This window comes from Pristis pectinata, chromosome 14 (genome assembly GCF_009764475.1).
Source record: "Pristis pectinata isolate sPriPec2 chromosome 14, sPriPec2.1.pri, whole genome shotgun sequence".
NCBI classification, from domain to species: Eukaryota; Metazoa; Chordata; class Chondrichthyes; order Rhinopristiformes; family Pristidae; genus Pristis; species Pristis pectinata.
In genome coordinates, this window is record NC_067418.1 from 44940221 (window position 1) to 44965697 (window position 25477).

At 38.0% G+C, this 25477-nt stretch overlaps 1 protein-coding gene across 9 annotated transcripts in view; it reads right to left on the minus strand.

Annotated features, from left to right (window-relative positions):
- Positions 1-1719: 1719 nt before the first annotated feature.
- Positions 1720-25477, minus strand: part of phf21aa (PHD finger protein 21Aa) — a 222629-nt gene continuing 198871 nt past the window's right edge. For 7 of the 9 annotated variants that reach the window (XM_052029723.1, XM_052029726.1, XM_052029725.1 and 4 more), the window contains 5 exons: positions 23617-23724; positions 22593-22748; positions 21614-21689; positions 18878-18981; positions 1720-14777 (listed from right to left, as the gene is read on the minus strand). In XM_052029723.1, coding sequence (XP_051885683.1) covers positions 14559-14777; positions 18878-18981; positions 21614-21689; positions 22593-22748; positions 23617-23724 — 663 coding nt within the window. In that variant the 3' untranslated portion in view covers positions 1720-14558. The remainder of the gene's footprint in view (positions 14778-18877; positions 18982-21613; positions 21690-22592; positions 22749-23616; positions 23725-25477) is intronic. The other 2 variants (XM_052029729.1, XM_052029730.1) reach the window with 1 other exon arrangement.

Below are 25477 nucleotides of genomic sequence, written 5' to 3' on the forward strand. Positions count from 1 at the left end.
GAATGGAACATGGTCCCCAGTGTTACTTTTCAGGCAGACAACTTTCTTTGATAGACAAATACCTAAATCTGTGTCGGGAGTTCAGCAAACCGGGACTGGATGTTGTCACTTCAGTTCTAGATGAATGAACAAGTTAATAAGATCACCTCTACACAGTAGAGGTGAGCCACCCCCATTACCCAACTCTGCTCTGCATCAGGCAAAAATCAGACAGGAAACAGACTCCTCCTGTCAACCAAGATGCCACCACAGGATCTGTGGTAAATTCTGACAACCGCCAGAATTTTATCAAGTGGAAGGAATCATTAAAAAATCAGTGTGTTTGAGACTGGGCTTTCACAGATATAACCACAGTGCTTCTAAAACTAGAAGATATCAAATCACTACTGCAGAACTATTCACTTCTACATTCAGGTTGAGGACATCCTGAATACTTGTTAAATGCGAAGCATAATGCCAATACTTGAAGCAATATCACAGAAGCACTAGCTAAATATAATAGGAACAGACGAACAAGATAAACAAAAAGTATTCAAGTACAGATAACAAAAGAAACAACTACTGCTATGAAATTAATTGTATAATTATACTTTTATTACTACTTTTATAGCACTCTAAATATTGGGGATTCACATACCAGTGCAACTTTTAGTGACTAGTATTTTAGAAATAATTTACAATAGGGAAACAAACAAAAGACAGATAGAGAGACATCAAAGTATGCCTGGAGTCTCTGTAGTTTCTTTTTAAGGCTATACCTGCAGTCAATGGTATGAAGAGCCCTGAGCGAGAGCAGATTACAGATCCAAGCACATGGCTAACACTGGATCAAACTCTGTCATTTGGAGCCAGCAAAAAGGAAGATTGGTTCCAGGAGTTTACTCTATCATGGGCACATTTGGAAAGAATCAATTTGTTCATTGACTATACTGTTCATATTTTGCTGTAAAATTATCCACAACTTCCAGTCCAGGTAACTGATGATTGAGGCATGGGAAAATGTTGCACATACTTCCCATTTCCTCCTCCATCCCCACACTATTAGTCTGTTTTATGTCACAGGCTGTCAAATAATCTTTGGAAAGCTGACTAAAACTCCCACTTGCAATGACAAACCATCCTGAGTGTTCGGTAACTGTAAATTATGCTTTGGAGCTGATTGGACCCTTGGTAAAATAAAAATTGGAAGCAGACCATAGTGCTTCCTACATGCCACAGTACAGAATGGCAAGAGCAATTACAGGGGATCAGCGGGGGTGTCGTGGGAGAATGAGGGAGTTAGTGAGGGATAAACTTTTTACTCTCTGTTAGATCAAAGCGAGTGGGGGTGTGGCAGGGATATTAAGGCATCCTCCAGCCAGCCACAGTGAAAGATTGTCCGGAAATAGGCCAGCGGCCTCTCTAGGCTGCGAGGCAGGAAACAGTGCATAGAACAAGAGGGCCTAGAAAATGCTTGATATGTAGATGTTCCATGCCATTCTGGACATGACAAAATATAGAATGATATGGATCTTGCAAAAGTTACAAATGATTTAAACGTCAATATATTAGAGAAAAATAATCTGGTACCAACCACATCACATGTTGCACCCTCAGGTCACCTTAGTTGAAATGACTTGGGGCTTTCCTCAACTCAGGACAGAAAGCTAGGGTGTTCCCCTTAGCCAAACTATTTTGAGGGGTGGGGGGGGGGGGGTAAGGGGGGGGGGGGGTAAGTAGGAGTGTAAAGCTTACAGTAGATGGCAGTATTTCTCCGAGTCTCACTTACACATTCTTCATTAAGAAATGTCTACCTTCACAAAACTAAGAATGCACCCATTTTTAGAACCCACAAATGCATCAATGCTTCTTTCTTTAGGACCTCATTGCTGGTTGGAACCCATTCTTAAAATGAAGACAAGATTGTTCAACATATGTGGAGACAAATAAGTTAATTCCAGTTGAACTCTACAACTTTATCACACTGAAAAATCCTGAGATTGAAGCAGCAAAATTCATTCTCAAAGACTAAAATAAATGAATTACGACATAAGATTTTTCAATTTTAAAAAATTATAATTGTTCAGTCTTGAGTATCTGAACTTCTACCAGTGAATTCCAATAAGCCAACACTTCTTTAAATGTTTTTTTTAAACCTTAAAAGATGATACCATCAATTGCATATAGCTAATTTGTAACATTGAGCAATGTCCCTTCCTATTCCTCAAAGTATTAAAAAATTTACCAGTGTTCTTGGGCTTTAATTTCTTAAGTATTAGACTCACAGTGTGATAGTCAGGGCAACACTCACCTTTCATCATTAGTGAAGAGATTAATTTGCATATTGCAGATTATTTCACAGTAGGAACACAATCACATTTTGTTCTGCTAAAAACTGGCAGGTGCAACATGATGGTGGAGATTGGCAACACAGTTGGTTGGACTGGTCCTGTATTAGTTCTATGTGGCACCAGCTTCAGTGGATTTAAGCATTGTTGCATCTCTCAAATCTGAGGTTATACAATAAATATGATGCCACATCATAGTTTTGTGAGGGTTGTTAGTGGGATAGTAGAGGGGAAGAGACAAAGTACATTTAGCATGATGATTAAAATCCACCTTTGTGTAATTATTTTAATTAGTAAAGTTCACCTTTGAAGCTAAGGGAAATGAGAAGAGTTGGTATTTTCTACAGCTGAATAGTTTGGTTTACTCGTCCAACTCATTATCAGTTGATATGCAGTAAAAAATTAATCACAACTTACACATAGCAGCACAGACATTTTCTTCTCCCTCCTCCCAAGTTCAAACTGTTCTCAGTCTGGAAGGTGAAAACTATTCTCTGTCACTGGGTGGGCCTGAAAGGAGGTGATTGAAACACCATCAGCTTTTACGATGGTCTCAGATGACGCGACTACAAGCTGGGGAATTCAATGAAGCAACTAGTGGAGAATTCACTAAATTGTAACCACCAGATCATCTCATCAACTGCTGTGACAAATATCGTGAAGAGGAATCACCAGAAGTTCTGCTCGGTAAAGAAAGAGGTGTGTGTTCGTGCACATATTCACAATGTCTGTAGAACACTACTTTCAGCAGGCCGCACCATTTGCATGCTTGACACCAGACTCCCAAAACGGACAATTGTGTCATGGGAGAGGGGGGTTTACCAGGTAGATAGAGACAAAGATTCTCAAGGATATGCTCAAAGCTTCCTTGAAGTGCAACACCCGCACTAGCTCTTGGGTATCTCTGGCCCACGGCAACAAACAACCTGCTGGAGGAATACTTGCAGATTTTCACCTGAAACATTGGCAATTCCTCCCCCCACCCCCCACAGATGCTGCTTGACCCTTTGAGTTCCTCTAGTAGATTGTTTGTTGCTCCAGCTTCCAGCATCTGCAGTCTCCTGTGTCTCCATGACTGTTCGAGGTGGAGGAGATTTCCGGATAATATTCAAAACTGAGGCCATATATCGGGAGCACAAAGAAGCCCTGCCATAATGGTGGATGATTGGCATCACTTCATCACTACCCACCTGTCCCGTCTGTGGAAGAATCCATATTAACTACTTCAGATCCCACAATACTGGAATTATCCTCAATCCCCAAGGAGCTGTCTAGGAAGGAGGATCTTTTATCGTACTGCAGATAATTAGGAATCAATGACTAGATCTTTAAATGAGTGTCCTTGAATCCGTTTTAACTTAACCAACTAGTTTCAAGCATACTTTTGAAAACTAAGTGATTTGAAAAGGATATAAAATAGCATTTGAGGCTCACAGCTGGGCATTCTTTAAATCAATCCCAATTATGCCAAACAAAAACTTTGTTAAGGGTCCTGATAGCTGTCAGAAATTTTAAAGTATTTATTCTAAGAATTACGGCTTTAAACTAAAATTCAGGCTTTTGTTTTTTTAATAAAATTCTTCCTCTCATTAGTGTTAGTTTCTTGCTGGGAATAGTTTTAAGTCAGATGGGGCCCAACTAAATAACCATTCTTCACTGGTGAGACTGGACAATGAGTATTAAAACTACTGTAAAAAGGAATCCCATTCCTTACCCAACATTCACACCTACTAGATAATGATCAGCATCAGGATACCAGAACAATTTATACAATTTTCAAACCAACTGGAACATTCCCAATCAGCCCACAAGTTTGTGTCTTTTCCAATAAGGCCAAAGCAGCAAAATCTTGTTTTGTACCAGTGTCGAATTAAATGAAGTTGGGATAATGTTCTCTTTAAACCTCCCTGGAAATAATAGTTACAGAAAATCATCAGGACTGGAAACAGGCCATGACAAATGGGGACAATTTATTGATGTTTATCTTTCATAGTAAGAGCTTGTAACTTACTGGTTGTAACCATCTCGAGATGTTAGAAGTACAATGGGAATCTGATAAAAAGTAGGCAGGGGCACTCATAAATATTCAACCTGTTTTGCAGATGGCACTGGAGAAACATTATTGCACAGTGTTTGCATTCTTCCTTCAGATTAACAAGTACTTCCGGTAACCTGCTAAATCAACAAAACCTACTCACTTTGACATAAAAGCAGAAAATGCTAGAAATACTGAGGCACGGCTGACCTGCTGAATGTTTCCAGCAATTTTTGTTTTTATTTCAGATTTCCAGCACTTCAATTTTTTTTATTTTCGTCTACTCACTTTGCCCTTTGTGTTATAAAATAACCATGATGAAAATGATACATTGCATTTAACTGAACTGGCCCCAAAATCCCGTGCCTGCCCACTCCAGTTAGTTTGAGTCCTGTCACAGAGCTCTGACTCCATTCTATGAACTCAGGAATGAATCAACAGGCAAGCTGGAATGAAACAACTCAGGTAAAAAGGACACTGAGAATGGAGCCAAAAGAACATGAAAGCATCTCAGATTTGTTTATATATGCCATACATGCCCTGCGATATCACACTCATTAGTTTAAATTAATAGAAGTTTACATAAACTGAGTCAAACACATTCTTTGAGAAAAATTTTATAATTCAATAAACTGCACTGAAGTTATAAACAAGTTCATATTTTGCTCAATTTTTAAAGTTTCACACACACAGGCATAGGGTGTGTGTCTAACAGCAGTGTTGATCTCAAAACAAAGTAAATCTCCCAAACTTGAAAAACCACAAATACATACATTTTTACAAAATCTTTTTTTTTGCTAACTTTGCTGGAGGTGTTCTGTGGCATTGTTGCAAAAATAATCATTCTGACCTCAACTCTCAAAATGTACTTTTAAACTATGAACATTGTACAAAAGTGCGTAACTAATATACCAGCCTGAACTATATGTTAGAAAACCCCTTTAAATCGTGTGTACGTGCCTTAAAGATTTTTATAAAGAAACAAGGTAGCTGTAAGTGAGGGAAATCCTGTTAATTATCACTATGCGTCTGTGTGATACAATCCAAACCGTTTTTGTGCTCCCAATCTAATTATTTTTAATACATTACACTTAATTCTAACTCATTCACATTCCTTATTTCCTTCCAGTCTTCAACAATGCAATTTACTAGCACAGATCATCAGTTAAGTTTTACATTACTTGTCCGTATAGGATTATCTATCCTCCTGCGAATTTGGTTCGGGTCAGTTCCATAGATTAAATATTCCAGTCCTAAGAGAACTATATCCGTCTGGGGCTGATTAATGAGCTGATTTGTGGGCTGATGTGCTCCAGACCTGACTGACCAAATCTGCTCCAGTCAGCCCTACTTTGCCAAGAAGTACGTGAAAAGTCTTGGTTTTGACTTTGCAAGAGTTTTGAATCAGGATTAGAAGAGGTGGCATCAATGTTCACAAAAAATTGACAAAAATACATTCTAAAAATAACACTGGATTTTCTAAAGCGTAACAAATATTTGAGATGAGCTGGGCTGGGAGGAAAAGAAAGTCCAACAGACCATTGACAGATTTTTTTGTTAATTGACCAGGAGAGGACCAGGTTAAGAAGAATCCTTATGTCACACTTTATCCTCCCCTATTCAGTTCAATAAAACTGGGCAAATTCTAGCCACAAAATTACATTAATTCTAACCATATAAATGCACATTTTTTTTTGTAAGTAAATAGAAATAATGGTACAGTATTAATGGAGTAAATATCTATCCTTTGCTGCACATGTACTACATTCATTGTCACCAAAAAATGCAACTCCAAGCCTCCCCAACCACAGTATTTTATCTAAGATGCCAAAACAGGTAGCAGTTACTAACAACCTGCAACCTTCCCAAGAAAGCATGAGCTTAGACAGTGAGCAGCAGCACATTGTCACAGGGAGGAAGGGAAACTTCTGGAACCAGGAACCCTATGGCTTATCCTCCTCTCGAGAATGATGGCTCCCTGGCTACCCCATCACCATGATTAAACATATTTGGGCAATCACATCATACACGTGACCTTAGAGAACGAACTCAAATACACTTCAACATTATTCCTCACGCAGTTTGTCCCTGGAGATGATAGCAATCGTTTCCAATTTACATTAACTAGAATGTCACAAGAGAAATTTACCAAGAATGAAATACATTTCAATTGAAAGGATTTATAGCAGAAATATTTATTCAACTCCATGCATCTCAACACTAATTTATAGTAGATTTGTATCTCTTCTACTCCACCTCCCCTAAGGTAGTTACCCATGCCAGTGTCCAAGTTTCTGCTCACTTCCCTAGTCAGCGAGGGTCATTGGCAGGTTGCTTGATTGTAGGGGCATCAAAGGAAAAACACGTAAAGAACAATCAGGATCAGATTTATTATCACTGACATATGACGGGAAATTTATTGCTTTGCGGCAGCAGTGCAAATTTCATGTCACATGTCAGTGATAATAAGACAATGAGGTGATTTCCTCCCCCCACCCCCCGGGATACAACTAAGTTGTGGTTCTCCTAACCTTCCCTAAGCCAAGTTGTGTTAAATTTAGCAGATAAAACAATAACTTGAATACATATAGCACCTTCAATATACCACAACAATCCAAGGTACTTAATACAAGAATACAGCAGAGCATTCTTTGCACAACATTCACATGAATAGAATAAACTATACTGTACAATGTGCTGAGTCCTACACCGAAAAATGGGGACACCGAGGCTATAAGGGGCAACAGCAGATCACAGCCAGGGGAATCCACTATTTAAAGTGCGAGGACAAGTTCATGATTTGACATTGGACATTTGAACTAGTTTAAGGATAAACAGGAACCAATAGTTGCAGGAAACAGTTTCACGTTGGGCGCACTATCAAGATTAAAGACGATCTTTGATATTCTACTTGAAGGACACCAGGGGACGTGTGAATTGTACAAAGAGCAGACCATCGGTATTTTTAAAGGCCCAAACTCTCAAGATTAGGACAACATCAGAACCTTTTTTGTATAAATGGGCTGGCAAGGAAGACTAACAGTTAACTGGTCTACTTCAATGTTGTCCAATACATTAGCTGCACAGCCCTTGACAGTGGTTAGGGAAGTGGTCTCATGCTCATTTGCTCAGTGTTTGTCTGTGTACTTGAACCTTTGTGTTTTTTTTTACTAAAAACAGTGATGAAAGCAATGTGTGAAAGTTTTAATATATTACTGTTACTTCTCTTGGTAGATACTTGTTGAATACTTGTAGATACATTTGTAAAGTATACTTGCATTCTTCGAATGCTTAAAAATTCATTTTCTTGTAAAATTAGTGCCAAAATAGTGTCATGCTTGAGGTTAGCCAGTGATTTTGACTGGAGAACAGTGCTCTGCATGTTGGTGGCACAGTGATGCAACACACACTGCTGCTGTCTAATGGTTTGATTCTGTCTGTGTGGAATTTACACAATCACCTTGTCACCATCTGCATTTCCCCTGGGTGCTTCTGTTTCTTCCCACGTCCCAAAGACATGCTGATCAGTGGGTTAATTGGCCGCTGTGAATTATCCAGGGTGTGGGTGGGTGGTAAAAGAATGGGCACGGGAGAGAGCAGTTACAGGGAAAGAAGTGGGGATTGGGACTGATGGATTGCTCCGAGCCAGCACAGACCTCATGAGCTGAAGGGTCTCTTTCTATGTCACAGGAAAAAATAAGTACATGAAAATGAGGCCAGAGACTGAGATTAAATCTACACAATTAATTATAAGATTGTTATGAAAATTAAGAGAGCTTTCAATATTTGAATTGTTGTAAGGATTGATAGTGTTAAGCAAAAAGTAATCAAGGAAAATGCCTGACAATGGGGAAAAATTGGTTGTGCAGTTCAGGAAAAATTATCTAAATTAGAAGATAGTACATAGAGCTGCAAAAAAGACAACACTTGTCTCTTGCAGGCCAAAAATGCAAGTTCCTTCCTGACTGTGACAAATTACAGGCTGAGTGGCAGATTGATGGTAAACAATAACTAAATTAAGTGAATAACTGAGGTACTACGAACATGCTGTAGCTTTGCTCTGCCCATTTTGAGACAACACAGCAAGTCAATTTCAGGTCACTCTTTATAGACCTTGGGTCCAAGATCAAAACTCAGTTTTCAGTGTCCAACTTCCAGTAGATTAAGAATAGCTGCACAGAAAAGGCGATATATATTGAATGGTTTGTCACTGCTTTGGGGTAAACTAGATTATGCAAATAATGGTTGAACGTAGTATGTTTTATTACACTTATTGTGTACAGCCCCAATTTCCATATCACAAACAAGTTGGAGACACCAGCACAGAAGAGACTTATGGAGAAGCTCTAAGAAATGATTGTTAAAAGCAACAGAAAGGATCGTAAAGATTCAAGGTTAAAGTGCGATCCAATAGCGGTCTTTACAGAGTTGTGAAGGGGTTTGATAGGTATGGAGAAATTTGTTTCCATTTGTGAAGAAATTCAAAACTTAAGGCAATGAATACAAAACAGTTACTAATAGAATTAAAAACAAGTTTCTCCTGAATATTTTATTAATACACAGTGTAAGCAGAATGTGAAACTTGCAACCACATGGAGTAGTTAAGTGAATAGCACTGATACATTTAAGGCAAAGTTAGCAAAGTGCTTTAAGGAGACTGGATGAGTAGGAAATGTTAAGAGGTTTGAAGAGGTGGGAGGGTACTAGTTCAGAGGATGAGCATCAACACAGACCAATTAGGTCAAATGACCTATGTTGGGTGTAAATGTTAAGTAATGAGTGAAGAGATGGGGACCACAACTAATCTCACACCTACGTTCTTGCCCAACGGTGCATGGGTGCGATGGGATACTAAGGTAAAGATATTTAAATTTGGCGGATTATAGTGCAGTCAGCGAATCCTGGAGAACAGCAGGTGCACTGGTATCTAAATGTAGCACATGGTTTTGTATCATCAAGGAAACGCTAGAGAAAATAAGGATCATTAACTACCTAACAATTTTCAACCCCTCCACAACTATTGGGAGCTACGGCTAAGTGCTGCAGGCCATCATACTTTGATTGCTACAGCCAGAGAGGTTTTACCTTTCAATCATTTGAGATGGATAAAATCACACAGTAGACCCTTTGGGACAATGATCAAATGCATGCATGCATTCTTTGGGTGGGGTTGGGGGTGAAAAGATACAGAAGGCTAGACTTATCACAGATTAGCTCCCCTCAAGTGTAAAAACTTAGTAATGTTATCTGCAGATTCTATTCAAGGAATCATGTCCGAACCAGGTGGCCCTGCTTCTTGAGAACATAACTGCAAAAGAAAGTCATTATATGTAGCTACAGTCAGGATTACACTCTACAAGAAGCCATTGAACCTGACAGTGGGGAACTGCAGGAAAAACATTTGGTCAACTCACACTCAGGAAAGATTGCGTACATGCCAATTCCAAAAGGATGTCTAAGCATTACTTAGTTACTGCACAGGTTGTTGAAGGGCAACCCATACTGTATAATTTGATCACATTCTCAATTTGCTTAAATTCAAAATGAATGCAGGTTTGTTACAACGGATCACTGTACTGCAGGGATGCATCATGGTCAACTGTTGGCAGAACAGGTATACCTATGAAATCAAATAAGAATGCGGAAACATCCTTGATCTCCATTAGCTATGTAATCACTAATGCTCTGGATCAAAATTCACTGGCCATTTCAAAGAGCAGAAGAAATAAATCACTGCTTGGAGACATTAGTAATGGTGAAAAAAGGGTTTTTTTTGCTGAATTCCTAAGCAGTTTTAAACACCACATTGGAGTGAAGGCAAAATTTCCAGTAAATGCCAGCATACTTGCTTGAGGAGCTTGGTGTGGTTTATGGCCACAACACAATACGTGAGCAAATTAATTTCAGCTGTAAATATGCTGATTAATCTCATTCAAGAACATTTCCCCCATTCCATCAAAACATTCGACAGAGATAAGGGTTTAAATTAGATATGAAAGGAATGTGAATGAACATTTAAATTGGCTTAAACTATATACATGCAGATGATGTGGATTTGCAAATAGCAAAATATATGCTAGAAATTTGAAATAAAGTCAGAAAATGTTGGAAACATTCATCTATGGAGAATGGGTTAATATTTTTCTTCCTGGAGCAAACATTTTTTCTTATGACCTCTTTTTACACTGAATAACTTTGCTTTTAACCCAACTCACATCCTCTAAATAAAATGTTGCTATGGGAACCTGCATGGTCTTCTGGTGCTGCATCCTGTTCTCTCTCTGTGAGTTTCATTAAATTTGCTTTCAATTTCCAACACTTGCTTACCAAGTAGACCATCTCTGACATGTGTTTGATTTTCTTGACTTCAGGTGGCAGTCTCCACTCACATTTATTATAAAAGCCCAATGACATCTTCTACAACCTCTATTTATTTCTTCCATTTCACTTACTGTAGAGGACTCGATACACTTCTTGTGTCTCTATTGCAAAATAAAAATGGCCCTGACAAAATGTTCTAAGACCAAACATTAACCCCATCTTCCTAGATGCAACCCCAACTTGCTAAATGTTTATAAATTTGTTGGATACAAATTTTGCAGTTTTCTACAATACATGTGGGTGATCCTTGTGCTCTTGTCTGTTGATTGTACATCTGACCAGTTGACTTGGTAAATTTAAATCTGGTAAACAGCCATTACAGGAACTTAAGTCTTCAGCATGTGTTGGGTGCTACTTCAGTTTGTTTCACATCTGCACAAGGACATATTAAATTCTGCAAATTCATGCTGATGTAATGCATAAATGCCATGTTTATCTTGACTGAGGATTAATGATCAATATTTATAGTTTACCTGAAAATCCTCTGATCTCATGTAAGCATTTCTAGGATCTTATCTAAATTGCTTGCTTAATTAACTGCAAGAATTTCCCCCAGGTTTCTGGCACCACACTTTTCAGATCATTTTTTACCTTGTTTTGTAAATGTCAAGAATAAAATCTAATAATTTAGCCTCATGAAAATATTTTGGCATGGCTAATACTATCTGTCTTTAGAAGTGACCAGAGATGTAACAAATTGATATGTATTATTCAGTAGCAAGACAAGAAGGGGATGGGATTTTGGGAAGATGGGAATGGGGGAGGAAGTTTGTTTTTCCCCATTAACCATCTTATATTAATGCAAATTGTTGCTGTTACTTCAAGCTTACATTTCATATCATGAGTGCAGGTTCACCAAAGGAAATTACAGTTTGTGATGAGACAAAAAATGTATTAGCAGCAATATCAAGTACTCACAATTAATTATTGTCATGTTCTCCACACAAGATCATTATTCTAAAACAACACAATTTTGAAGGTTATGAAAAAAAGTGAATGCCAATAAGGGTTCTCATTCTGCAGCCAGTTTTACTTTTGATCTGAATATTAACAGCTTTCTTTGCCAATTTTGTCCTTTGTATCTTGCCACACAGTATCGTTAATGTCCCGTTATCCAAGCTGGCAGAAGGTGAGTATGGAGGACATTACAGTAAAGAAGAAGATTATACATTTCAAATATCCACACCTGAGTGCTTTCCAAATGAAGTCACTAAGAAATTTCACTTGCTTTTCCCTCCCTATCTTAGTGCACCAAATACTGTTGTGCGCCTACCAAGCACCAGTCAGCAAACTGCATCTGATCCGACCCGTCAATATTGGTTTTACCAAACAAGTCATACAGTAGACTTTAGAATGTACCTCTGAATGACACCGTGAAATTCGTTTACCACAGTGATGAACAATGGAACACAAAGAAATGACAATGATATCAAAAGTCATGAACTCAAGTGGTTTCCAAAGACAACATGAACTGAAAGAAAAGTCTTTGTACGTTAGAAAAGCATAACAATTTATAGCTTTAAAGCCACAGACAGCTGTTTATTGCTGAATGTGACAGACAAAAATGTACCGATAAGAAATAGTAGTATATTGTAACTTAAGGGCTAAATATGATTGGGACATAGGAAAGGAAGGCAAATAGTATACTGCGATAATATCTCACTTCCCACCAAGCAAAAATCACAACAGTCTCTTTGAAGCTGAACCAAGGTCAGATAGGAAAGGTTAGAAACATTGTTGGTTTCATAATCGACTCACTGCAGTTACCAAATGACATTATGTATACAAAGTTATTTTGAAACATTTATCATATTATTAATTTAAATATCAGTCTCCAGCTTTTTCTCAACTAGGCATTATGATCAGCAGAACAGAAAATGTCCTAATAAAGGCAATAGAGACATTTACTGACAGTTCTATCCTGACTGAGAAGAATATTTGCATGCAGGAGTGTTAAGGGAAGCACTGATGTCAAGGGGATAAGGAATAAAGAAATAAAGATTTTGGGATACATCCAGAAATGCTTCTGCAACCATTTTTTAATTTAAATTTCTATTTCAGCCCTCACCACTGATTATTTGGTTGCAAATCAAATCTGAAAAAAAAATCTTTTGGTTTTGAGATAGATTTTCTTCTTGTTTATCTGTTGTTTTTATAAATTGCAATGAGTATCAATTCAATGAAAAAAATATCTTTAATATGACTAATGTTCAGAATTGGGTTTAAAAACTTTGTAAAAGATCAATACTAAGTAATGACAGAAAATCACTGACTATCTTTGAAGCAAACTCCTCCCTCCCCTTCTTCCCAAAAAAGTGTTCTGTACATGCACCGTTGTCAGGGTGGGCAGGCAGCAATCAGGAAAAGTCAATTCTTCACATAGCTAGTTCAGAAGAAACTCTTCATTAATAGTTTCTTCCATCTGTCATGTTGTTTGGTTAGTAATTACAAATATAAGTATAAATGGCTGAATTTTTCACCTAGTGCCAAAGGTAAAGGCAAGCACACCCTGATATGTTAAATTAAGTACAACCAACATTAAATATTAATGCAAATATAAATTTCCATTCTGGCTGTACTTGCACAACAGACTTTTTCCATTTTTTTTTACATAACTGAAGACCTATGACCATTTTACTTAACTGATCTCATTACCTGTGACCTTCAATCCACTTTTCATAAAGATGGAAATAGAACTGTAAAACTGTTCCAGTATATTCCCCAGTAAACTGAAGATCATTCCCTGCAGGTTCAATATAGCATTTGGCAGTTCAGACAATAACAGATGTTTTTTGTTTCTTTTTACACATACAGAGAGACAGTATGTGTGTGTGGGTGTGTGTGTGTGTGTGTGCGTGCGTGCGCATGTGTGTGGGTATGTGTGTGCAGTGAGTGTTTGGGATATGTGTGTGTATATTTGTATTTATATAATATATATTTGCATTTTTTATATATATATACAGAATCTGCTCAATTTCTAACACTTTGTTTTCTATAAATCACCTCGTTAGGAAACAAAAGCACTCAACAGTTTTCTTGATCTAATTTCTTTAACACTAGGAAGACCTGAATATTTCCCAAAGCTTAAAACCCCCCAAAATCTCAGGACAAATTCAGTCTGCCCATCTTGTGTCTTTCCAGTGCCTAAGACACCGAAACAACTACTTGTACAATGAACAACCACATGACATTTTAAAACAAAATTAAAAAGAAACACTCTTCATCATAAGCCATGCATGGTTTTGGTGCCACCACCTACCCTCCCAATAATAAACCTCCATTTGTGGTTTTTGTATTTAAAACAAAAATAGGAATATCATTGTACTCTGTGCTGTGCCCATTACACAATGTACCTGTCTCTGTCTGTATTTCTGATTCAGCCTTTGCTACTTCAATCACAGTCAATGACTGGGACCACCATGTTCTCATGCTTTTCAACCTTTGCTTTCTGCACAATGTTTCCCCATCATGTTGCATTGCATTAAATATCTGCTAATCTGCTCAAGTGGTCCTGGACTCGAGAATCATGAAAATGCATTCCATGACCAGGGCAGCTCATTAAGTCATCACCATTGTTTTCTACCTATATCCCTGAAGAATAGACAAACTAAAAACCAAACTGGTGGCAGCAGGCACACACTGGTATTTCGCTTGGCTTGACGCTGGTTCTTACCAAGCTGGCACTCCCAATGTGGATCTATAAGAACACAATCCAGCACAGAATCCCCCTTCAATTGGCAAGTCAGGAACAGCCTGTCACAATTTTGTTCCCAGAAAGGTTTGTAAGTTCTACAGTATCTAGCCCTTTCTTTCAGCTACTTGGTCTCTAAATTACTGTCACAGTTCACTGGTGAAGGTTCAACGGTGGGAGAGTTCATATAGTCTGTGGGATTGTTGACTGCCTCATCTGTTGGTGTAGCATTTTTTGTGAGCTGTATACCCTGGATCAGGTGTATCAGCCTTTTAACTTTTTCCAACGAGGACTGCATATCCTTCTGCCGAGCGAGCAATGTGTTCTTAGTCTCCATACATTTCTAAAGAAAAAGAAAAATCTCTTAGTGTGATCAGCTATCATTTTTACTGAGAGACACATTGATTCCATTTCCATTCTCCCTGTAATTTTTCATTTCCAATTCCCAGACTTGGGAGACTCCTCACTTATTCTTTTACTGGTCTATACCAATAACCCTCATAATACCAAATGAAATCAAGAGTATGAATCTGAAATTGCCCATTTCAGTTAAAACACACGTAACGATAATATGTTAAATGGAGGAAGATTTTGGTGCTTTGTAAGAGTAAAGGGATTTGGGGGCTCAAGTTCATAAGGCACGGTCAGTGCCTAGCAAAAAAGATCATAAAGCAAACTTATGGACTACTTAGTTTATCGCCAGAGATAGAGAAGATAAAATTTTAGTAAAACTAGTCAGAATATTGTGTATATCCTTGAGCTCCACAATGTAGAAAGGATAAGGTGGAAAAACAACACATCTCATGAAGATTCACCAGATGCTATCTAGGCCAAGTAAATGCAAATACAGACATTTTATATGTTACAAGGGAGATTATTGTTGTTGAGGTGACTCAGTACCTCAAATTTTCACGAAGTAGAGGCTTAAAAATTTCAATCAGATATTTAAATTGTTCATTTCTGAACATACAGACTGAAATAGAAGCCAGTATTGCACAATTAAGATAATTAAGTCACTAAATATAACAAAATAACTTACTGAGTCTGTGGATATATTTTTCCATTCAAAGTTGAAATAATTACTTTGATCTTCATTTTAGACTGTTCCAAAAGCATTTTTATACACACTTCTTTACATTCTGTACAGAAGACTCCTACAACATTTTTTTATATCAATTACCACATTGTCGTCATTGGCAAGGCCAATGCCTATTACCTATCCTTAACTATTCTTAAGGTGGCGGCAATTGCATTCTTGAACTACGATAGTTCTTCCACTGAAGTTGTCTGCATAGTGTGGCTGGATAAGGAAAGGAGTACCAGGATTCAGACCCAGCAATGAAATAATTCCATGTCAGGATGGCATGTGCCTTGGAGAGGAACTTGTAGGTATTGGTGTTCCCATAAACCTACTGCCCTTGTCTTTCTTGGTGGGATACGTTATTGGTTTGGGAAGCACTGTTAGGGAAACCTTGGCAAGTAACTGCAGGCCATTTTGTAGGTTGTACATATTGCAGCCACAGTGTAACAGCAGTGGAGAGATTGGATATTTAGGACTGTGTGTAAATCAAAGAGATCATTTTGTCCTGGCTAGAATTAAGCTCCTTGAGTGTTGCTGCATTGACTTCATCAGTCAAGTGGACAACATTGCATCACAACCCCAACTTGTGCTTGTAAATGGTAAAAAAAAGACTTGGGGGGGGGCGGTGAGGGGGGAGTTGGTCAGGAGGCATGTCACTTGCCAAAGAATTACCAACTTCTAACCTGCTTTTGTAGCCAAAGTACTTATGTAGTTGGCAATATCTTTCAACAGTAATCCCCAGAATGTGATAGCAAGGGGCTCAGTAATAGCAAAACCATTGAATATTAAGAGTGGATTGTTAGATAATCTCTCGTTGGAGATGTTCATTTCCTGGCACTTCTGTGGTTCAAGTAATTTGTAAGAAGACTTTAGCACGGATGTTACTGTATAAAATCATTCTTGAAAGGTGCCGTCATCTCCCCTATTAGGTACTAGATTAATGTTCTACTTGACCCTCTGAATATAAAGGCATCTCAAACACATCCTATGTCAGCATTGCCAAGAATTTGAATCCATAAATAAGCTTCTGGTTGCTAAAAGTTAGTTTGATTGCAGTGGTTCCAGAGAAGAATTTTAATTGTAATTAAATCTTTTAGTTGAAAAGACACAAGCTTAAAGTTTAGAGTATGAAAGGAGGCCATTCAATCCAATAAGCCTATGTCAGCTTTCTCAGTCACATTTCCCAGCTCTTTCCCATAGCCATGCAATTCCTTAAGCATCTATCCAAATCTTTTTTGAAAGCTTTGATTCAGTCATTTTTCACCATCTTTTTAGGCAGTGAATTCCAGATCACGGTGACTTAATTGCATGCAGAATGTTTTTCCTCATGTCACTCCTGGTCCTTTGGTCAATCACTTTAAATTTATGTTTACTAGGTCTTGCTAATGGAAACAGGTTCCATTCATTCAGGACCCTTAATGATTCCGAACACTTCAATCAAACTAACTCTCTGCTTTCTCCGTTCTAAGCAGAACTATTCCCGCTTCTCCAGTCTATTCATACAACTTAAATCCCTCATCTCTTAGACCATTCCACAAAATCATTTCTGAAACCTCTTTAGGACGTTCACATCTTGTAAGGCAGAACTGGATGCAATACTTAACTTGCAGCTGAATCAGCATTTGGTTCAACATTATCTATAGAAGCATAGATCGATATCAAGGTAAAGTCCAGCGATTTTCTCAAATTGTCTTTCTATGTTCAAAGGTTTTTGCACATACACACTCACTGTTCCTGCATCTGATTTACAATCATAACCTTAATAATTTGCCTATCAATATCATCCCTTTTTATCCATTTCTCAACATCAAATGTCATATGTCCATCCATTCCACCAGTCTATCTATATTGTCCTCAAGCCCACCAATATCTTCCTCATTCTTTACCGATTTTCAAGTTGTGACTCATCAGCTAATTCTGAAACGGTGCTGGGTATATTTCAATTAATATATTTCAAGAAAGCCAGTGGTCCTAAAACTGACCTTTGGAAAACATCACTGCAACCTCCCCCAGCCCACAAAATACTTCTTCACCATGACTCGTGTCCCCAAATCAAAATTATATCCAGGCTGCCACAGGCCATTTTACTCCATAGACTAACGAGCTGATTACACTGCACTTTACTAAATGCCGTCTGAAAATCTTGCATTATCTCATAAACCTTCTGTTACCTCAAAAGATTCAATTAAGTTGTTGAAATAAAATTTGACTTGTGTTGGCATTCTTTTATTCATTTACACTTGTGTGAATAATTATTAACAGTCTCCGAATGCACTTGCATGCAGCTTCTCTGCTGCTGAGGTTAAATTCTAGCCTGCAATTCCTTTGTCATTTTACAAATTACTGACCAATCTCTCCTGTGCACTTTGAAAGCTTGGTGCAGTGTTCTGAAAGCAAGAGATATTTTCTGCATAGTTCACATTTATTGTCACCATCGTGCTTAATCAGTAAAACAATTAGAAGAATAATTTGTCCAACTAGTGCTCTAGGATGCCTTTCTCGATTTTTTTAGGAAAGAAAGATTGGTTGAAAGTAAAAATCAAGCCATAAAAATGGAATCCCAGTGCATTTGTCAATTACATACATCTCATCACCATTCCCAACACCATTCCCTATTTTGTTCCAAACCATGTGACAAGAAGCTTGAAATGAAGTTAATTAACGCATGCACACTTCAATAAGTGAAATAAGACAAAATACTTTTCAGCATGAACGTGATACAGAGAAAAAGGCAGACTTCAATTGTAACTAATGGCTTCATGTAAAACATTATTTGATAAAATTACGAGAAGTGTCCTTGAAAATTTTGCAGTTATGTGCGCTACACATCTATCTAACCAACTAAACAAACCATAGAATGGCTCATAGAATCATCGACAATTTATAACCCAAATGACCATTCAGCCCATCTTATCTATGACAATTGAAAAAGCTACCCAACTTAATCCCATCTTCCAGCATTTGATATGCAGTTTTGCAAGTGACATCAAATCTTAAATTTAAATGTTTGTTTTGTGACTAACAATGGGAGGGAGTGAAATCTGAGTGTCTAATTCACTCACTCTAGTCCATCCATTCATCTTTAAGTTGGTACTCAATCAGTTCCAGCTGGGTGGGAGATAGAATTCTTTGTCACATACTAAAATCATTCACGGATTGAAGTGCCGCAGCTTAGAACACTTATGACTGACATAAGATGGTATCTTCTGCCCTTCCTTACATATCAGTTCTTTTTCAAAATCTGGTTCCCAAGCATAAAGAACAAACCACAAAAGATTTGCTACGTTTCAGAGAATTTAGGATGATGGTTACAGGTTTATTGCAGGGCAATCTGCTCTTATATTCAGAACTGATTTACTCACCGTTATGGAGTTGCTCAGCTGCTTAACCTTCTGTTCCAACTGTTCTCGCTCCTGCTTTAGTTCTGCACTCCACTTTAACAACTTTTGTTTTTCCTCTTCTTTTGCTGGGAAACACAGAAAATAAAATTTCGGAAGCTGTACTATACACAATCCAATGCTCAATGGATTTTACCAATACAATTTGTCTAAGAAAGTTGAAAAATGGGACAGAATGTCGAGGAACCATTTTCATTGGAATTGCCATGTAATCCTAAAACCTTAAAGCAGGATGTTGCACACTTTTCAATTTCCATAATAATCACTGATTTTACATATTGCAACACAAAATACCTGTAATGTTAAAACCCCAGCTGGGATTTTACAAACACCTTAACTTTAAATGAAAGCTCCTTTCACAACAACTAGGCAAAGCCACCACAAGAGTAGCTAAAATCATGCTAGGCATTCTGGGAAGAGGCAATCAACATCCATGGTGCTGCAGGCACAAACCTACCATCCAGATTTAAGGAAATGTGGGAAGCATCCAATGCAGGGAACAAATACCTAATCACTGATTCCACAGCAGAGGTCCCTGGCTTCAACCTCCCCTAAAGATAGACAGCCCTTAACAGAATCTGTCCAGATCATGGACAATGTGGCCATCTCCTGTACGAATGAAAGTTGCTGGATGGTCCAAAGTATACACAATGGAAGACATCACATCAAGCTTTTCAAGTACTTATGTTACGTGGCACATTTTTTTCAATTGGCATCTCAGGAAGCTGTTAATTGGCTTGGCATAGTGGACGCCCAAGTGCACTTTATATGAAAGAAATACGTAACAAAGAACCCTTGCCAGAAACATAGCACGGTTTCCTTTTCTCCCCACTAATGTTTACTTACATTTTCTTGCAATATGAATTATGCTGCATCTCTGGTAGCCAAAATAATTTGCCTCACAGGTTAATGTAATCTTAGAGTAAGAGTTATACAGCACGAAGAAATAGACCGTTCGCCCAACTAGTCCATGTCAACCAAGTTACCTAACCAAGCCAGTCCCATTTGCCTGCATTTGGCCCATATCCCTCTAAACCATTCCTATCCCTGTAGCTGTCCTTTGACAGTTACAAACTGTATTTGTACCCATTTCTAATCCCTACCACTTCCTCTGGCAGTTCATTCCATATACTCACCACCCTCTGTATGGAAAAACTTGCCTCAGGTTCCATTTAAATCTTTCCCCTCTCACTTTACACCTATGCCCTCTAGTTTTGAACTCCCCTATCCTGAGGAAAAGACTGTGGCTATTCACCTTATCTATGCCCCCCCATGATTTTATAAACCTCGATAAGATCACCCCTTAGCCTCCTATGCTCCAGGGTAACAAATCCTAGCCTATCCAGCCTCTCCTAACTCAAACCCACCAGTCCTAGTAACATCCTCGTATATCTTTTGTGCAGCTTTTCCATCTCTGCTGCATTTGGAGTTTGAGGAGATCTGGTGTGTCACCAAAGACTCTTACAAATTTCTACAGATGTATAGTGGAGAGCATTCTGACTTGGTTGCATCACAGCCTAGTATGGTGCCTCCAATGCACAGGATCGCAAGAGGCTGCAGAGGGTATACTCTCAGCCAGCTCCATCATGGGCACAACCCTTCCCACCATCAAGGACATCTTCAAGAGGCAGTGCCTCAAGAAGGTGGCATCCATCATTAAGGACTCTCACCATCTGGGACATGCCCTCTTCTTGTTACTACCATCAGAGAGAAGGTACAGGAGCCTGAAGATCCAAACTCAACGATTTGCAAAGCAACAAATTTCATGTCATATGTCAGTGATAATAAATCTGATTCTGATCCTTCATGTGGCAGGGTGCCCAGAACTGCACACAGTACTGCAAATGTGGCCTTACCTTCGCCTTGTGCAGCAGTAATATGACATCCCAGCTCCTGTACTCAATATCCTGACCAATGAAGGCAAGTGTGCCAAACACCTTCTTCACCTACTTTCAAGGAACTATGTACCTGCACCCCCTAGATTTCTCTGTTCTACAACATTCCCCTGGGCCCTACCATTTACTGTACAAGTCCTGTCATGGTTTGTCTTACCGAAATACAACACTTTGCATTTATCTGAATTGAACTCCATCTGCCATTCCTCAGCCCACTGGCCCAGTTGATCAAGATCCCATTGTTATCTTAGATACTCTTCTTCACTGTTCACTATACCACCAACCTTAGTGTCACGTTCAAACTTACTAACCACGCCACCTACATTCTCATCCAAATCATTAATATAAATGACAAACAACAGTTTACCATGCAGTCAAAGGCCTTGCGAAGGTCCATGTAGAAAATATCTACCACACTGCCCTCATCTATTTTCTTGGTCACATTTTCAAAAAACTCAATCAAATTCCAGAGACATGATTTCCCACATAAAGCCATGGTGACGATCCCTAATCAGTCCTAATTAAAATCCCCTACCACTACAATCTTATTATTGTTACAGCTATCTGCAACTTCCCTATTTGTGTTAGACAGTATACATAATGAAACATGTAATTTAGATCACGCTAAGATAATGAAGGATTCATTCAGTTCTCAAGCCAAAACCTTAATAGGACCCATCTCCCACAATAGATATTTAATCAATGTTTCACAGGAGGGAGTGAATCATTGTAACATACAACTGATTTGATACATAATAAAAAGATAATATGTCCTACAAACAAACTCAGAGCAACAAGCTCTTACCAGCTTTGTAGGCAATATAAGAATGAACGATTGCTAGCGTCCCAGGCCATGGGATTGCTTCTTCCTTTTTCAGAATCTAAAAACAGAACATTTTCAACAGTGATGGACAGAACATTATTTTTTACAGAGGTATTAAGACTGTAAATAATTTGCAATTCATGTGAGTGACAAGAAGGGTCTTGCCTTCAGGCAAAGACTGTTAAATCCACAAAGTACTTGAGGTAAATTTAGCTTTCGTATTGTCTTTCTCTTGGTATTAGTACCTAATGGGAACACTACCGACATTTTAACAAAAGGGAATTAAATCCACAGCACTGTCCAAATCGTGTTTGTGTATGAACATGACGAATGGATGACCAATGAAAAGAATAAAAAGTTCTTATTGTGCAGATATTTTCAGGTAAGGTGCAGTTTCAGGTTTCAACAACCTTCCTTATCTCCTATACTACGACATAGTTCCTTCACTATATACAATTGTTTCTTCACTGCATACTACTTATGCATGGAACCCTCTTCAGAAAGATTTGGCAATCTGATGATCACTAGTTCTAAATTACAGCTAATTTTTTTATAGTATTACATCTTGTGAGTTATAGATTGAGACAGTTAAATTTAGTTTTATATCCTTAACAGCTGGGTGACAGAAAAAGCAAATCTTCTGCTTTTTAGACAAATGAAAAAGAAATCTCCTGTTTTCATTGGCATCGTTGGTATCATCTAACTTGCTAAATATTTAGCCTCGCTACCAACCAGAGAACAGCCAAACACTATGTGGTCTGGTACAGTTCACTACTGATAATTTTTTAGCTAGTTGTCATAAATTATACACCAATGTGTATACCCTGGAGTGATTGAGACATTGAGTAACGAACAAAAATTTAAAAAAGAAAATCCCACCAAAAAGTTAGAAAAACAAACCCTATGACTACCAGAATTATATTAGACAAAATTAAGTCTAAGGCACTGTCCAAGCCCACACCTGCTCCTGACATTTAGGACAAATCCACATTCCTTTGGGAATGGCTTTTAATGGCGGGTCCAGGCACTCCAGGTGATACACACGAGAACAAGTGTCACACATCAGCAGCTGTCCACTACGTCGACACACAGAGCAGAAATCCTCATGGATGTCACCCTATCAAAAAACAAAGTCACATAATCATTTACATGATTTAAGATATAACTTAGGGTTTTGATGTTTAATTTTTGTTAGTTATTATTTAAGTGACTCCTAATGTGGGAGACACATATCAAAGTAAGTAAAGATAGCCTAGAACTATAACATCCATAGCAGTGGATGCCCTGCCCATGACAACCAAGATTACATGTTCCACTTGAACTTTTCTTAACCTGGCCTGCGCTATATCCTAAAATGGTTGGAAAAGTTGGCTTGAGCAGCAAAAGTCCTAAACTGCACCAATCATGTATTAACCAAGGAGTATCAATGATTACTCATGGAAATGCCAGGGGGCATTTCCTTAGTTATTCCTCTTCCTTTTATTGATTTAAAGTTATTAAAGCTATAACTGCAACTTTGTATAAACTGCTCAAAGAATAAAAGCTTAGACTGAAATAGGGTTTTAAATTATTTTATCAATAGTTATCATACTGATACCTAACAATGTGTACACTGCATTTTGTTTAAAAAAATGATGACGAACTCAACACTTTGATGAATGAATGAAAAATGACTAAATAAATGCAACAAAAGTATCTGTGATTAGATTGCACCGTGGACAGGCAGTAAAAACAGAATTGGAAGCTTCCCCCTAAATAAGTCAGTCGGTTTCCCGTTTGCCAATTTTTTTGCTTTATATACAGTACCATCCTGAACAATTCTGAATCACACTACTGCAATTCTCTGCTAACTTTGCTGAACAGTACTTTCCAGTCTAAGCTGCCTTTACTTTTGAATCCTAATCACCTTTCAGATAGAACCTCTATTGAGCTGAATTGCTTATGGAGATCTTAACATATATTTGAAACAAATAAAATACACTCACAGACAAAGTTGTATTTTTTGTGATGTTTTCAATGTCGTTTGTCTCATCTTGCATCTTGCTGACAGGGCCCCTTTGTAAAGTAGCCCTTGTGGCTAAATAGGGCAAACCCTAGTTAAAGATGTTTTAAAATAAAATAAATAAATAAATTTGCAACTGTTCATTTATGGCTTTAATTGTTAATCCATCTAGTTTCTTTGACATTTTCTGTGTGATGCTCCAACAGTGCATTACTTGTCCAATGTAAAAACATGCACAGCTGATGTGAACTTTCACATATTCTTGTATTTTGGGAAAAATCATTGAGCTCACACAAAACTCAGGTGCAGGTTAAGTATAGGAATTGAATTTTAATCTACAGTTGAAAATTGTTGTTCCCCCAGACCCCAAGCATTCCAATAAGGACGACATTATGAGGATGGAAATTAATAACTGAGATTCAAGCTGTAATACAAGAGCCCTTGAAATTCCATATCTCTTCAACAAGATGAATTATTTTTGTTACTTCCAGAATAAACTTTGCACATTTAAATGCATCCTCTCCGGAAAACAGAAACAAACTAAATGTGATACTTATTAACCTTTCAAGGATACTGTGAAACTTGTTAACCATTAAAAGGTTCCTATTTTGTTGTACAACTTTATAGAAACAGATGACACCAAAACTGGTGGTATAATGGATGGTGAAGAAGATTATCTAGGGTTATAACAGGATACTGTTCAACAGGGAAAGCGCACAAGAGAATGGCAGATGGAATTCTACTCAGACATGTGCGAAGTGATGCAATTTGGAAGTCAAACCAGGGCAGGACATACACAGTGAGTGGCAGGGCCCTGGGATTGCTGTTGAATAGAGAAATGTTGGGATACAAGTACATATTTCACTGGAAGTGATAGACAGGCTGGAGAAGGCATATGGCATGCTCATCTTTATCAGCCAAGGCACTTAGTACAAGAGTTGGGATGTCACATTACAGTTCACAAAACATTGGTTAGGCTGCACTTGGAGTACTGCGTGCAGTTCTGGTTGCCACACTACAGGAACAATGTGATTAAGCTGGAGAGGTTGCAGAAAAGATTTATGAGGATGTTACTTAGATTGGTGGGCAATATCAACAGTCAATCAGTTCATAAGGCACTGACAGAAACCAACTGGTTCACCAATGAATTCTCATGAAGCAGCAAGTGGTTGATTAGTTTGTAAGACATTTAGGTTTTTGATCAACAGTGAACCAGATTCTATGCAGCAGAAAGCCAGAGAATCATAGTCCAAACTTCAAAACTAGAAGTTATAACACTTTAGGGGTAAATTTTGTACTCACCAATGGCAGTGACATCAATGGTGGATAAGGAAATATTCATTACTGTTAACCATGGTTAACAAGCATATATTAGTAAGGAATAGTTATATCTAGTTTTCCCCAAATATGTCTTTGCTATTGAAAATTATTAATGCATCACTATGAATACATTAATGTGACCTTTGTTTCATACTTCATACTGTTGAATAGTATTATAGAAACGAGGTGAGGCCATTCAAACCCATATTGAGTCCTTGCATTTGAAAGCAAGAAGAACTTCATTCTCTGAGATGGGCTAGATTTAAAGCAGCAGAACTTTTTATCTCACTGTATTACAGTAATAATATATAACAATAATAGAAGAATAGTCCATTCTTCTGATAATAACATTCAAGCAATCACCAAAACATCAAGAATATAGACAGGAATGTTGAACACAGTTGTAATAGATGATGCACTTTGCACTATATACAATAATCTTGTGTTGTCGTGTGGAACTGGAGGCCGTTTAGTAACTGCATGCACAGAAGAGATGTGGGAAAAAATGGAGGTGAAGGGAAAGG